The following is a 15805-nucleotide window of genomic DNA, read 5'->3' on the forward strand; positions in this document are numbered from 1 at the left end:
ATCCCTCCCCAATACAAAACCAGCTGCTTCCACTTTCATAACATCTGCTTCATTTACCTATATATCAGCCCATCCCTTCCTGAACCCTTCACATATGTCATTCTTACCTCCAGACTCAATTAGTCCAACTGATTAGCCTCCAGTTTTACATTCTGTACGGACCAACTCATCCGACACTGTTGCGCTTACCTGCTCCTGCACTAGGTTCTGTTTGCCTATCATCCTTGTCCTCAATGGATTATTAATAATAATAATAATCATCATTTATTGTCACAAGTAGGCTTCAATGAGGTTTCTGTGAAAAGCCCCTAGTCGCCACAATCTGGCGCCTGTTCGGGGAGGCAGGTACGGGAATTGAACCCGCGCTGTTGGCCTTGTTCTGCATTACAAGCCAGCTGTTTAGCCCACTGTGCTAAACCAGCCCCTAAATTGGATGTGGGCCACCCAATGACTTTTGCTTTCTATTTTTCCCGATGTTTCTGTGAAATGACTTGGTCATTGCAAACAAATTGACCCTGGTTAATTCCTTTACAACCTGCAAGTCAAGATGTAATACAAAAAGCTCACTCTTCCCTACATTGAGCTTATAGCCCAAGAACTCCCCAAACTCCCTCAAAGTCTGCATGACCTCCACCATCCCCTCCATTGGGTCCGCCACGTACAGCAACAGGTCATCCGCGTATAGCGATACCCGATGCTCTTCTCCCCCTCAGACCACCCCCCCCTTAATTTATTGGACTCCCTCAGTGATATGGCCAAGGGTTCGATCGCCAGTGCAAACAACAGGGGGGACAGGGGGCACCCCTGCCTCGTTCCTCGGTACAGCCGAAAGTACTCCGACCTCCGCCGGTTCGTCACTACACTTGCCACCGGGGCTCTGTAAAGGAGCTTAACCCAGCTGATAAACCCTCCCCCGAACCCAAACCTACGCAACACCTCCCAGAGGTACTCCCACTCTACTCGGTCAAAGGCCTTTTCCGTGTCCATAGCTGGCACTATCTCCGCCTCTCCCTCCTCCGATGGCATCATTATCACGTTTAAGAGCCGCCGCACATTAGTGTTTAATTGCCTGCCCTTTACGAATCCCGTCTGCTTCTCATGAATCACCCCCGGGATTCAATGAGATCATGATTGATCCCATGTGATAAACACTCACCTCCACTTTCCCTCCTTATCCCCATAACCCTCGATTCCCTTTCTGACTAAAAACCTGTCAATATCAGCCTTGAACATGGTTAACAATTCAAACTCTACAGCCCTCTGCGGTAAAGAATTAACTGATGGATTTATCATTCACAGTCCAGAGGAGAGGGGATAATCTGTGTGAAACTCAGCACATTGGTTTGCTCGAGATGATATTGTTCTTATCGGTGTCAATTCCTGGAAGGAGTACGGGATAATGAATAGTTAAAGTGGTGAACTTTTGCCTGCAGTCAACAGCTGCTGTTAGCTGTCCATGAGAAGCACTGGAGCAATTACTAAAAGACTATCGGAGCCACTGAATGTCTTAGTTCTGTTTTAGATAATGTACTATCTGCTAGGCAAGTGGGGGAACTGGGGGTGGGCTGTAAAATAAAGATGTTATTTTAATTATGGGAATTCAGCCAGGTTTATGAATATCATCATAAATTATAAACATTTACTGTGCAGCTTGCTTCTGTGAAAACTGAATTCCATATATGCAAAGACACTCCGAAGGAGACTGAAAAGTGGGCTAGAATTGTTTCAGGAAAAATTATACATTTGTGCTTGATTTTTAATTTTCACCTCACTCAACCTTATCCTGCCAAACCTTGAGTGGGGAGTGTTATTGCTCATGTTTGGTTTAAGTGCTGACTTCCCACCTCAGGCTCTTAAGTACATTTGTTAGATATTCGGTGTCCTTTGCCAAGACCAGAGTAGCAGAGAAACAGCCAAACAGCCCAGGTTTGTTTTGAAAGCGGGCATGCTTGAAGCAGTCACTCCACTGTTTTGCCTTCAGCCCGGGAGTGTGGTAGTTGTAGGACTAGAGGGTTTAGAATAGGCAGCAAGAGGTCAGGTCACCAGTGGTTTTGAACACACTGGTGAGAAAACAAAATTGATTTGTTGCCAGGCCCAGAGTCAATTTAGGTGAACAAGCACAGGGTGATAGGTGAACTGGACTTGTGTGATGTAGGATATAAACAGCAGACTTTTGGAAGACCTAATCAACAAAGGCATTCATGGACTGAACTTGGCTAATGATGAGCCTCCAGATGTTTTAGCAAGTGCCAGGTGATGGGACATCCACTTAGACATTGGTTGGCATTAGCCCCACTCTATAGTTGTCTTCAATATAACCCAAAACAAAAGCCTTGGCACAATCAGGCATCGGGAATACACAAGTTTTTAATAAAAATATATATCATATTTACCAGAGCTGTGCCCACTGCCCTGCTCTAATTGGCCTCCTGTGTACTCCTGATTTCCGTTGCCCATCATTGGCAGACATGCCTTCAGCTGTCTCGGAAACGTCTCCATAAATTTCCCCCTCTGTCTATTTCTCTCTCCTTAAATCGATCCTCAAATCCTACCTCTTTGAACAAACTTTTGGGGCTACCTGTTCTAATTTATCTTTGCGTCTGGTAATGCTGCCGTGAAGCATCTCTGGATATTTGGCTATGTTGAAAGTGCAATATGGTTATAAGTTGATTTTAATTGTACTATGTCAAAGGCTTGTCTGGTTGTCATGAGAAGATTGCAAGCACATCTGTCCCATTTGTGTGAGTCACATATTTGACATTGCAGTGTCATTGGTGAATTATAAAGAAAGCATAAACTTGTGTTTATGCAGCGCCTTTCACCGTCAGGATGTTGCAAAAGTGATTTATTGGGTAAAATTTAACGGCCTCATCGCACCTGACTCTATGACACGACGAGGCCATTAAATCTCGCGAGAGATCTCTCGTGAGATTTGCGATGCTTGGAACGTCTTGACCGATCTAACAAGATCTCGCGAGATGTCGCAATATGGATCTTGCCCTCGCTGGGCGAGATCCAGATATACATTGGCTCATTTAAATATGTCTACGCTGGATTCTCCCGAGGCCCGTGAATAAACAGCCTCTCCTGGGAGACCTCGCCATGGTGCCGTTTAGCACTGGTCCACACAAACGTGGACAAGACGTGTTGCTAACCTTCTGGTGTCTCTGAATTTGGCTCTGTTTAATTACGTTTGCTCAAGTGTCGCCAGGTATCTTTCGATACCGCCATAAGTTTCAAAACAGAATACTGATCAAAGACTCAATACACCAGTTAGTAAGTTCAAAAGCGATGCTCATTAATTTACACACCGTCAAATCTACTCATGCATAAAACTCTACAACCTAAACTATCACTATTACTAAAGCCTACACTTAGCTTCGGGTGCCCACTCAGTCAGAGGAACAATGGCTGTTCCTCGGTTCTGAGGCAGCTGGGTTGAGCTGTTTACAGGGTAGCAACTAGGAGCGTCTATCTCGTAGCGTGCATTGACTTGGAACTTACTTGGTCTGGTGTAGCTGCTAGGCAGGTCTCTCCTCGCTGAGCTCCAGCATCAGCACCGTTAGATAGTGAGGCCATTAGCGCCGGGAAACACCCTACTATACGTGCCCAAAACAGGACTCTGTTTTTTGCACATTAAATTCATCAGCTATAACTGATGAAGTACTTTTTGAAGTGTAGTCACTGTTTTTATGTAGGGAATTTCACAGCCAATTTGGGAATTAGCAGCAATAAGTTAAAAGAGCAGCATGGTGTGTTTTGTGGTATTGGTCGAGAGGATAAATATTGGTCAGGACACCAGAGAGAATTCCCCTGGGCCCCTGCAAAAGATACAATGGGATCTCTTACATTCGCCAGAGATGGCAGAAGTGACATTTGTTTTGTGACTCTCCCAAATGTCAAACCCCCGAGAGTGCAGTATTCCCTCAGTACTTCACTGTGGTGTAAGCCTAGGTTATATACTCAGGATCTGTCAAGTAGAATTGAACCTACAATCTTCTGGCTCAAAGGCGGAGTGCTACCACTGAGCCAAGAACCAGCTTGTCCCGCTGGGTTGTAATTGGAAATGCAAAGCTTGGCTGATTTCCTCCTTTTCTTGTCACTATAAGTGTGAGTGGTGGAGATGAGTTAAATCTGCCTTCCCAACTCCAAAGACAATTTTGGTTAGTACTATGTGTGAAATATATTAGAGGAGTGGAAAACCTGTTGTTATTCAAATACATGTGTTGCTGAATACAGTAAAAAACATCACCACTGTAAAGGCAAAGTAGGTGCTTCTCTTAAACATTTTGCTGTTCTTTAAACATACCCATTGCTTAGTACTTTGATTTACAAGAATGCTCAGTTTATCATTAACTGAGCTGTGCTTTCATCGTACTTTTAAAAATGTGCTCTTTGTTATATGAATACATTTGTTCTGCTCTGCTGTTTCTCTTCTGTCGTGGCCTTGGCAAAACATACTTGTATGGAAAAATGCATAATATAAATCACAACTCATTAGTTGATGTCTATTGGCATCACACACACAGAATTAAGACCATTGTAGTGGTGGAGTTAAAGGGCAGCGAGAAATCATTTTATTAAGATTTAAAAATATAATTCAACCATCATTTGATGTCTTGGGTTCCCCTTTATTTCAATTCTAAATTCCTGTGCCCGCATTTATAATGCCAATTGTCTATGTAAACCTGGTACCCTCCCTCTAGTGGGAGGCATTGCATTCTCTGTATTCAGCATTACAAGTTTACGTAGGCAGTTTCCATTATAAACATCATCATAGGTATTTATAATGGGCAAGGCTGGAAGATTTTTAATTTATTCCATTAACGTCAAAAATACTGGATTCGTTGAAGTAAAATTGGAATTTTGAAGTCTTTCAATTTTAAGAATTGATTCTCGTCTTTTGTATGGGCACTTAGTGTAGCCAAATCACATCACATTTCCACCTCTCTTTTAGCTTTGAAGAAGAGTTATCCGGACACAAAACATTAATTCTCTCACCACAGGGGCGGCGCGGTGGCGCAGTGGTTAGCGCTGCTGCCTCATGGCACCGAGGACCTGGGTTCAATCCCGGTCCCGCGTCACTGTCTGTGTGGAGTTTAAACATTCTCCCCATGTCTGCTTGGGTCTCACCCCACAACGCAAAGATGTGCAGGTTAGGTGGATTGGCCACGCCGAGTTACCCCCTAATTGGAAAAAAAAGAATTGGGCACTTTAAAAATACAAAAGAAAAAATCTCTCACCACTAATGCTGCAGACCTGCCGAGTTTTTGCAGCAATTTTTGTTTTTGTTTCAGATTCCAGCATGAACAGTATTTTGTATTTTAGAGTAGCTTAGTGTTAAACTGGTTTGGATTATAAACAGATAGATCAGGAGACATGGAAATTTCCTTCAGTTAGCCATTACAAAATTGGTTGAAAATAAGGAAAGTCCAAGGAGCATTGCCTTTTGGAAAGTTTTGATTAGGTAAGTTTTGTTTGCTGAGGGAATAATCTTCAAAGACATTGCCATTTGCGTCATGTTTCCCTGTACTCGTGACTCATTGGCCATTCACAAGGATGGGGGGCGGGATTGTCTCAGCCCGGGGCCGGGCCGGAGAATCGGCGCGACCGGCGCTAATCCCGCCACGTCGCCCCGATGCCGGGACGCGATTCTCCGCAGAGCGGAGAATCAGCACCATTGGCGCTGGCCGGGGCCGCTTTACGGCCCCCCCCGGCGATTCTCCGATGGGCCGAGCGGCCGTCACAGAAAACCCGAGTCCCGCTGGCGCTGTTCTCACCTGCTCTTTGCCGGCGGGACCTCGGCGTGGAACCACCCGGGGGCGGCCTGTGGGGGGGGGGGGGGGGGGAGGTTCGACCCTGGGGCGGGGCCTCCATTGTGGCCTGCCCGTGATCGGGGCCCATGATCGGCGGACCGGCCTCTCGGGCTGGGGGCCTCCTTTCTTCCGCGTCGGCCCCTTTAGCACTACGCAGTTGCGTCGGGGCCGGAGCGGAGAAGGGAGCCACTACGCATGTGCGTGTTGCCGCCGGTCCCACTGCGCATGCGCGCGATGGCGCCGGTGGCACTGCGCATGCGCGGACCCCGCGGCGCCCAGTTGATGCTGGGATCAGCAGCTGGAGCGGCGTGAACCGCTCCAGTGCCATGCTGGCCCCCTGTAAGGGCCAGAATTGCTGATCCTGAGGCCATGTTGACGGCGTCGAGAAACGTGACGGCGTTTACGACGTTGTCAACTCTTAGCCTCAGGATTAGAGAATCCCGCCCGGGATGTTCCAGTCCTGCCGATGGTGTACCTCAGACGTGGGTTTCACAGTGGGCAGCTGGTGTATTCAACAGGTTGACAACAGCGGACCAGATGATCTGGCCGCCACCAATAGCGGGCTGTCTCTGCCGGCATGAAACACATGGAAGGAGGTGCGGAAAATCCCAACTGTTTCAGTGCAGTTTATTGATAAATGAGGGCTGCTTTGCCAAATGGAGTTGTCATGAAGGCAGCGAGCACGGTGGCACAGTGGTTAGCATTACTGCCTCACGGCGCCGAGGTCCCAGTTTCCCAAAGATGTGCAGGGTAGGTGGATTGACCACGCTAAATTGCCCCTTAATTGGAAAAAACAAATTGGTACTCTGAATAACAAATTTTTTTTTAAATGAAGGCAGCGAGCAATCTATTTTACCCACCTACCAAATTGTGGGATAGCTATTGGTAGAAGTGTCCGAGATGTTTCACTTCATAGCTTCATGGTTTCATGGCCTCTTACGCATCTCTGACTTTCTTCACCCCCAACACCAACGCCCCCCCCTCCCTCCTGTCGAAGCACTGGAATTCCCCCCCCCCCCTCCCCTCTCCCGTCGAAGCACTGGAATTACCTCCCACACCCCTTTGCCTCTCTGCCTCTCTCTCCTTGACCTCTACTGAATTGACCAAGTATTTGGGGAGATGGTGGTGCGGCAGTAATGTCACTGGGCTAGTAATCTGGAGCCCCAGGAAACTGCTTTGGGGAGACGGGCTCAACTCCCACCATGGTAGCTGGTGGAAATTCAATTCAATTAAATCTGGAATGGAAAGCTAGCCTCATAGAGAACTCATGGAGACTGATATCTTTTAGGGAAGGAAATTTGCCATCCATATCTGGTCTGGCCTACATGTGACTCTAGACGCAGCGCAACATGGTTGACATTGTGGCCTAGCAGCCATTCAGTTCAAGGGCAATTAGGGATGGGCATCCAATACTGGCCTTGCCAGTGACACTCGCTTCCTATGAAAGAATAAAGGGGGAAAAAATTGGTTACCTGTCCTAATTCTTCCATTATTGGCTCAATACATATTATGATGTCTGATTACATTCCTGTAGAGCACTTTGGAAGGTTTTACTACATTAAACATGCTGTATAAACACACGTTTTGTAACTTATTGCAGTAAACTATTCAACTGAATGTGAATTTCTTTCTGAATCTTGGAAAAGTGTTTACTGATGAGGGTAGGACCTCTGGCCCACATTTCGCTGAATAAATCTGGGGCGCAATCTACCGGCCCCATCCACACGAACGGCTGGTAGATGCCGGGAAAAGCTTGCTGCCGGGATTTACCCGGCTCATCACGCCTCATGAGATGTAACAGGATTTCAGCAGAGGCTGCGGTCCCCAATAATGGACGGGATCAATATTTGGCAAATCTGCATATTAGAATGAGTAGCTAGTCCCACTGTAATCTGCAGCTAACCTGATCAATCCGAGGCATTGGGATCTATCCCTTTTCCGTTGATACCTTAGACGAGCGCCATTCAGTACTGGTTCCCACAAACTGGGACCAGGCGGAACGGCACTTGGAGGCCTTCCCAGAGGATCGGATGCCCCTGGGTGATTGGCTCCAGGCAGGGTGGCACGCTGCAACTGCTGCCAGTCTGGCACTGCAAAAGTGCCCAGGTGATACTGCCAAGCTGATTGGGGCACTGCCAGGCTGGCAGTGCCAAGGGGTCAGACTGTGCCAAGGATTGGACCAGGGTGTGGTCTGCCCATGTGCGGTGGGATACATGGGGGCTGAGGACCTTGTTATGGGTGAGTTGGGGGTCAGGGGTTGTGTCGGAGGAGTCGAGAGATTGGGACGTCATTTAAAAATGGTGTTCTGATCTCCTCCTGCATTGCGGGGTTCTGGCTAGCAGAGCTCCTCAGTGCAGGAAATGGGACAAAGTACAGCCTCGGGAGGGGTGGGGGGTTCCCCCGCTGAGCGCCAGATTGCAACAGAGACCTGTTCGAGAGCGATGGGAAACACCCGGCTAAACTCTGTTGCATATTTGGTGAGTTGCGTCCATAATATTTCAATTAATGACTGTTAATCAACCTCTCATGCCCACAAAGTGAACAATTAGAACTATGGGGCAGAATTCTCCCAGAGTGTCCACGGCATCGTAAACGGGCCGCTGCCAGGAGTAATTCTGGCCCCTACAAGGGGCCAGCACCGCACTGGAGCGATTGACGCCGCTCCAGCTGGTGATCCCGGCGTGAACTGGGTGCCGCAGGATCCGCGCCAGCGCAGTGGCGTCGGCGCCAACACGCGCATGCGCAGTGGCCTCCTTCAATGCGCCGGCCCTGTCATAATATACACACAAGTATATGATGGTGCACAGACAGACAGTGAGTGACACAAAGGATGACCAATGAACATACAGAACACAGCAGCCAATCATCAGACAGGTCACGGCCACTATATAACCAGGGGGCACTAGTTTTCCCGTTCTCTTGGGATGCAGCCTCTGAGACAGTCAGAGCCTGTGAGCAACAACTAGAACATCCACCATGTGGTAGTCAGATAGTCTGGTCAGGTTAGCCTCAGGTCTCCAGTCAACTCAGCATCGTGTCAACCCACAGTTCAAGCATGTTTAATAGTTAAGAGTTTAATAAAATAGAGTTGCATTTCTTCAAGTGTTGGAAGCCTGTCTCTCTCTCTGTTACAGTAAACGCAGTCCTCGCAGACCCAGCTTACCCAACCCATCAGGGCCCAACGTAACATGGCGCAGGGCTACAGGGGCCGGCATGGAAGAAAAGAGGCCGGGGGACAGAGCGGCTGGCCCGCCGATCGGTGGGCCCCGATCGCGGGCCAGGCCGCATCGGAGACCCCACCAGAGTCGGAACCCCCCCCCCACAGGCCGCCACATTTCCACGCAGGGTTCCCACTGGCTGAGAGCAGGTGTGGACGGCGCAGGCGGGACTCAGCATTTTCAGTATGGGCCGAGAATCAGCGAACCGGCTGCGTAGAGCGGCCCTCGACCGGCGCCACGCCAACCACGGGTCGCCAATGGCGCCGATTCTCCGCTCTGCGGAGAATCGCGTGCCGGCGTCGGTGGGGCGTGGAGCCCTTCGCGGGGATTCTCCAGCCTGGCCCCGGGAGCTGAGGGGATCCCGCCCATGAACTCTCATTCCTTTAGGTTGCGAAATGTGAAAAATGTTTTTTAAAATTTGAAGTCAAATCTCTTTACATGATTTTCTTACATTACCTTTCCATGCCTCTTTTCCCTCCCACTTAATCCAATCACTCCCTTCCTTTCACTGTTTCCCTTTTTGTACCTGATTTTACGTTGAATTCCTTTTTCTGTTTACTTCTCAATTCTTCTCACAGGTTAAGGCAATACATTGTTTGTTGCCTTTGCTATGATGTTATCATTGCACACTTCCGGAAGATTTGTGGGTAAATAGTTAAAGGTGCAAGATTAAGTCTAATTAACTCCACCACATTCTGGGCCTCTGTTTTGAGAAGAGTTCGATTGCCCAGGTTATTTGCTCAGTGATTTGATGAACGTGCCTGTCCAGATTGTAACAGCAAAGCTCTACGTTCCTGTCGGCACATTACTGACAGCCTCTGAACAGGGTGGGGACGAGACAATGCACCATTCCAATGACCTTTGTGTCCCACTCACAGGCATTAATGCCAGAAGAGGTGCATTTTTCAATGAGGCCTTCAGGAAAGGCAGTTAGCGAAACTTTGTGGTGTCACTCCATCACCATGATGATGTTCTCAGTGTTTGTTTCAAATTCTCCGACTGTGATTAGAAAATAAAATTGGCAAGCAGTCTCATTGCTAATTTCTAAATGTTAACTGCTCTATTAGTGCAGCGGTGGATTATTGCCTCTGTGCCACAGAACTATTAATCTCTGTTCTCTGAAACTGTTAAAGTTGATTTTTTTTTAAATGGAGCAATTATTTGCTCTGCCTTGAGCAAAGGGTTAGTTAGCTTCAGTTGGACAAATGCCTGTCGTGCAGTTGTCCCTCAGGTTTGCCTATACTTCGGTGCGTCACAATCGCCTGTTGATCAATATGAAGTGTTTGTGCATCAAATTAAAGCTTTCCCTGTTGATCGAAATTTGTATAAAGTTTAATTTTGTCCCGCTCTTTCTCTCAACCAGGTTTCAAGTGTCCTGTGTGCTCAAAATTTGTTTCTACGGATGAAATGGATTTACACCTTGTGATGTGTCTGACTAAACCAAGAGTGACCTATAATGGTAAGAAGCCTCTTTTTACTGAATATGCTGAACCTCAATTTGTAAAGGCCATTGTACTCTTAAATGGGTCACCAAAGTACCACATTTTGCGATCACCATCACCTGTGCGTGCTATAGTGAATAGCTCATTTTGACACTGGTGCAGTTTAATCTTTACACTGTGTATGGCTTTGTCAGCAGCAGACTTCTCGGGCACAATTCAACCCAAAAAAAACCTATGTCCGGTTTTGGGCGCGTTTAGCGGGGTGTTTCTTGGTGCCTGCAGTGCCAAGAAAAATCCCGCTATTAAATGGCACTTAGCTGTTTTTTGACTTCCCGCCGTGGCTGCACTTTAAGGGAGACTACTCGCGGATCGGGGCGCCATTTTTAAAGGCAGCCTCGATCTTTCGACAGCCCCCAGCAACCCCACCGTGGACTCCCGTCACGCCCCACTTCCGCCAACATAGCTCTTCTGGTGTCCTCGAGACCCCCCCCCCCCCACCCCGCCTCACCCCACCTCCTCTGGCAAGACACCCCCGGGCCTGACCTCTGGCATGGAAAACCTGGCAGCTGGGCAGCTTGGTATTGCCAGTCTGGCACACTGACAGTACCCCTGCCAGCCTGGCAGGGCCATCTGGACACCTTGACAGTGCCAAGCTGGCATTGCCAATGTGCCTGGGTGCCAGTGGGAGGGCCAGGGTGCCTCCTGGCCCAATGCCCGACCACCTGGGTATCTCCAATGGCTCTCCAAAGGCGTGGGAGGACCCCCCCCCCCCCCCCCCCGTGGGAGGACCTCCCCGCACAGGTGCTATTATGACTGGTCCACATTTTTGTGGACTAGTACCAAACGGTGCCGTGGCACGGTCCCAGACAGAGATGATGAATCCCGGGCACCGGGAGAATCCGACGGGCACATATTTAAATAAGCCTAATAGCGCATTTAACTAAGCATATCTGGATCTCCTCCAGCGAGAGCAAGATTTAGATCATCACGAGAGGTCTCTCGTAAGAATCGACAGCCTCGTCCTGACACTAAGCCGGGCGTCACGAGGCTGTTGAAGTGCGCCTATTGTTGATTTTCTCCCCTAAACCGGATATTTTCTGGACGGATGTACAGTTTATTGAAACTTGCTCTTATTTTGACACACTTAGTCCGGATGTACATCAAGGCTAAGCAAGGGCAACAATCTTAAAAGAGTGTTCAGATAACACCATATACTGTGTGAAAGATCCAGTAAGGCAATCAGGATGAAATTACAACTTTGCCGGTTCTGAACTAATTATTCAGAAAATGCTTCGTATCAATGAGATTGAGGTGATGATTCAGCTAGTAGTGATTTATGTATTTTGGGCTCCCTGAAATAATAAGATGGTATGGACAGAGAACGACTATCATTTTATTTTAATTTTAATTTCCATGTGCATGCATGCCATCTGTCAGCCAGCTGTAGGTCAGAAGATAATAGAGAGCAGTTCAAACCGCTGAAATATAGGGCAATGCCATTGCAGAGTATATTTCATTCAAATCTAAATATAGGTTTGCACTGATGAAAGAATTAATCCTACCCAGAGAGAAGCTGCAATTTATTTAAGCCGTTCGGTTGCTGTTACCATAATTATCAAAGCGTTTCTCCCTTGTCGAATTCCCATTAACTGACTTGCTACATTATCAGTCCTAATTTTGTTAATTAATAAAGGACTGTCAGGCGGGGGAGGTTTTTCATTCTGCTTTCTTTCGAGACGTTTCTTCCCTCAGCATTTAGCCATTGTCTCGGATGTTGACCTCTGCTCAGGGAGGCGCAGCGCACTAACATCTTCCCGGGTGCTGTCAAAACAGGTGTTTGCCCGGGCTAGTACAGATATGCCCGAGTTGTACAACAAGTTAAGATGGTTCCTCCTCTTACAGGATGAAATTGGGTGGTGAGATCCCAGCATATGGCTCCATTGAGTGACTAACAGTTGGGAAGCCATTCCTCTAGTGCAGGAACGACTGCGATCCTGGCATGGCACTTTTCCAAGGGAATTATAGGCACTTGGGACCTGGAAGAAAGTTAACAGCCATGATAATCAAATAAAGCATTGCATTATGGTTCCATTCAATTAGGTTTGGCTGCATTCACTTCATGGAAAAAATATATCAGGGTACGCTTAACATTATGAATGGTTCAGAAGGGTCGTAATGTGTTAGTCGCTTAAAATGTTGGTGTTTTACTTTGGCAAATGCCTCCTCTTCTGGTGCCTTCTATGCCTATTTTTGATGCTTCTTTAAAAGTGCATGTAACGGTGCCAGTATGGTTTCCAGATTTGGAATGAACTTTCCATAATAATTAATGAGCCCTAGGAATGACCTTAGCTCCATTGTATTCTCTGGCATTGGTGCCCGCTTAATAGCTCAAACCTTCTCTTCCACCGAGCGTAAACCATCCTTGTCAACCCAGTACGCCAGATATATGACCTCTCTTGCCTGGAAGACACACTTTCCCCTTTTCGGGCAGATATCTACATTTGAGAAATGACAGAGGACTTCCTCTCAGTTATCTAGGTATTCCTTCTCGGTGGCTCCTGTAATCAATGTGCCGTCCAGGTAGACCGCCACACTTGGGACCCCTTGGAGGATGCTCTCCTCAACCCGCTGGAAGATTGCACAGGCGGATGATACTCCAAATGGGAACCTGGTGTATTCATACCATCCCCTGTGGGTATTAATAGTCACATATTTCCTGGACGCTGCATCTAACTCCAACTGGAGGTATGCGTGTATCGTGTCCAACTTGAAGAAAGGATGGCGCCCAAACAACTTTGCATAGAGATCCTCCTCACACTAGAGAAGACCCAGTAGGGAACTACTGTTGTTATACACAATAGTTAACGGAATAATAATAATTGCTTATTGTCACAAGTAGGCTTCAATGAAGTTACTGTGAAAAGTCCCTAGTCGCCACATTCCGTCGCCTGTTTGGGGAGGCTGGTACAGGAATTGAACCCGCGCTGCTGGCCTTGTTCTGCATTACAAGCCAGCTGTTTAGCCCACTGTGCTAAACCCGCCCATAATAATAATCGCTTATTGTCACACGTAGACTTCAATGACGTTACTGTGGAAAGCCCCTAGTTGTCATGTTCCAGCACCTGTTCGGGGAGGCCGGTACGGAAATTGAACCCGCGCTGCTAGCCTTGTTCTGCATTACAAACCAGCTTTTTAGCCCACTGTGCTAAACCAGCCCCTATGTGTTAAATAAAGTAAGTTTTGTTTTCCTCTACAACTCGGTGTGGACTCCTTTTGTTGCCCCTTACGAAAGTGTCACTCCCAGTGAATCAACCTCTCAATCACCCTCGCAACCCACTGCCCAGCACCTAGGAGTTAAAATGTAGCCTGTTTTTCTTACTGAGGAGACATTTACGAAAATCTTCTTTCGTAAGACTGGTGACATTAATCCTAACATAAGTTAATGCCTTTGACCAATCAGCACCCCCGTAATGCCAAGGGTGATCATTATTATTTAAATATGCATTCGAACAGGAACTTTATTTGTTGTCTATTGAAAAAGGCTTTGAAAAAAGCTTCTCCCCCCCCCCCCATTTGTTGATTCCATTTAAATGATATCAACAAAGAAAGCAGTTGTTAGATTCAGAAAGCAGTTGGTGCAACATCAGCTGCTTTCCAATCTAATTATATTTCTAAAAGACGCTAGTGCTTGTTTAGCCCTTCATGAATTCTCTTATTGGAGTGCAGTGTTTCAGTACAAGCAGTGTTCTCCAGAGATTTGTATCTAGTAGTGAATGTGTTTGTAGTATCTATTATCAATAAGGCCTTTAAGTATCCTAGCGCCTAGGTGCTGTAAAAACAAGCTTACTTTAAGCAATGTGCCAATTTGCTTCTGGTGTGCTACTTTTGGTGCTCAACTTCACATTGCTCTCACCAGGGATGGACAAGTTAGCGGTCTGTTACTCTCCCTGTGTTGTCCAGTTCAAATTGCTCTCTCCAGACCAGATGGATTCATCTAGGGGGACCAGTGCGGAACGGAGCTCAGCCGAGGTCTCTGAGGCAAAGGGGATGTATCCCAAAGCCTCGGGTACCTCGGGAATGTGCACATTAGAGTGAGGCTAGTCATCTTGCTCTAATATACAGATTTGCCAAAAAGTGATCCCGCTCACAATGGGCGGGATTTACATTCCAACATCCCACGAGGCGTTGTGAGTCAGGTAGATCTCTGGAGCGGGGTCTCCAGGCTTTTATTGGCCAGTCTGTGCTCGAGCGAGCTGCAATTCAGGTGCAGCGTGGCCATTGGATCATGCTCAATGTTTCAGGTCTGTGATCTATCATTTGTTTTACAGATAATGGGCGTGATCCCCCGCGTGACTTAGTGTTTGCGCTAGTGCTAGGAGTGACCCAAATGCATCACTCTATGGCCCTTGGAAATTGTTTTTGCAGAATTGCTTTTCCCATGCCGTTCCATGGCATACCCCATGGGGTCCGTGCTGCAACTGAATGGGGCGTGACCTCATCTCTCTGACAGGTCCCACACCTCTGCAGTCAAAGCTGCTGCAGCACCCCCCTCCCATGGATCACTTGCAGGGCACACACACACACACCCTAAGTCTGCCTTTCAAGAGCTTCCTAGAAAGTGCAGGGGCAGCCCCCACAGCTGCAATTTCTAGGAAGCACTTGAGAACAAAGAGGCAGACTCGTTAAAAAGAACTGTGCTCAGGAAAACACCTGCTTCCCTGAGTTAATGGATCAATGCAAAGCTATAAAAATAAACAATCTGGGGTGGGATTCTCCACCCCCACGCCGAAGTGGCCGCGCCGTCGTGAACGCCGTCGAGGTTCACGACGGCGCGGAACGGCCCCGGTCCCGACCGATTCAGGCCCTGACAATGGGCCAGTATCGGGACCGCGTCATCTACCGCGCCAGGCCTTGTCGCCCGCGTAAAAGCGGCACCGAATAGATGACGCAGCCGGCGCCGCATAATGGACGTCATCCGCGCATGCGCGGGTTGTCCGGCGCCAACCAGCGCATGCGTGGTTGCCGTCCTGTCCAAATCCGCCCCGCAAGAAGATGGGGGACGGATCTTGCGGGGCCGCGGAAGGAAGGAGGTCCTCCTTCAGAGAGGACGGCCCGACGATCGGTGGGCACCGATCGCGGGCCACCCCACATTCAAGGTGAAGCCCGGTGCAGGATCCCCCCTCGCCCCCTCACAGGCCGCCCCCCTCCAGCGTTCACGCACCTCCCACGACTGCAGCGACCAGGTGTGGACGGCGCTGGGGGGAACTCGCCGTTTTGGCCTGGCCGCTCGGCCCATCCGGGCCCCAGAATCGCGGGGGTGCCGGAGAAT

The 15805-nt window shown here is 48.2% G+C and overlaps 1 protein-coding gene across 1 annotated transcript in view; it reads left to right on the plus strand.

Moving 5' to 3' along the window:
* The window catches only part of LOC140425495 (E3 ubiquitin-protein ligase znrf2-like), a 268417-nt gene that overhangs the window by 139601 nt on the left and 113011 nt on the right, over nucleotides 1-15805 (plus strand). The window contains exon 2 of the mRNA XM_072509822.1: nucleotides 10398-10493. Within this exon, the coding sequence (XP_072365923.1) occupies nucleotides 10398-10493 (96 nt within the window). The remainder of the gene's footprint in view (nucleotides 1-10397; nucleotides 10494-15805) is intronic.

The sequence above is a fragment of the Scyliorhinus torazame genome, chromosome 6 (genome assembly GCF_047496885.1).
Source record: "Scyliorhinus torazame isolate Kashiwa2021f chromosome 6, sScyTor2.1, whole genome shotgun sequence".
Taxonomy (NCBI): Eukaryota; Metazoa; Chordata; class Chondrichthyes; order Carcharhiniformes; family Scyliorhinidae; genus Scyliorhinus; species Scyliorhinus torazame.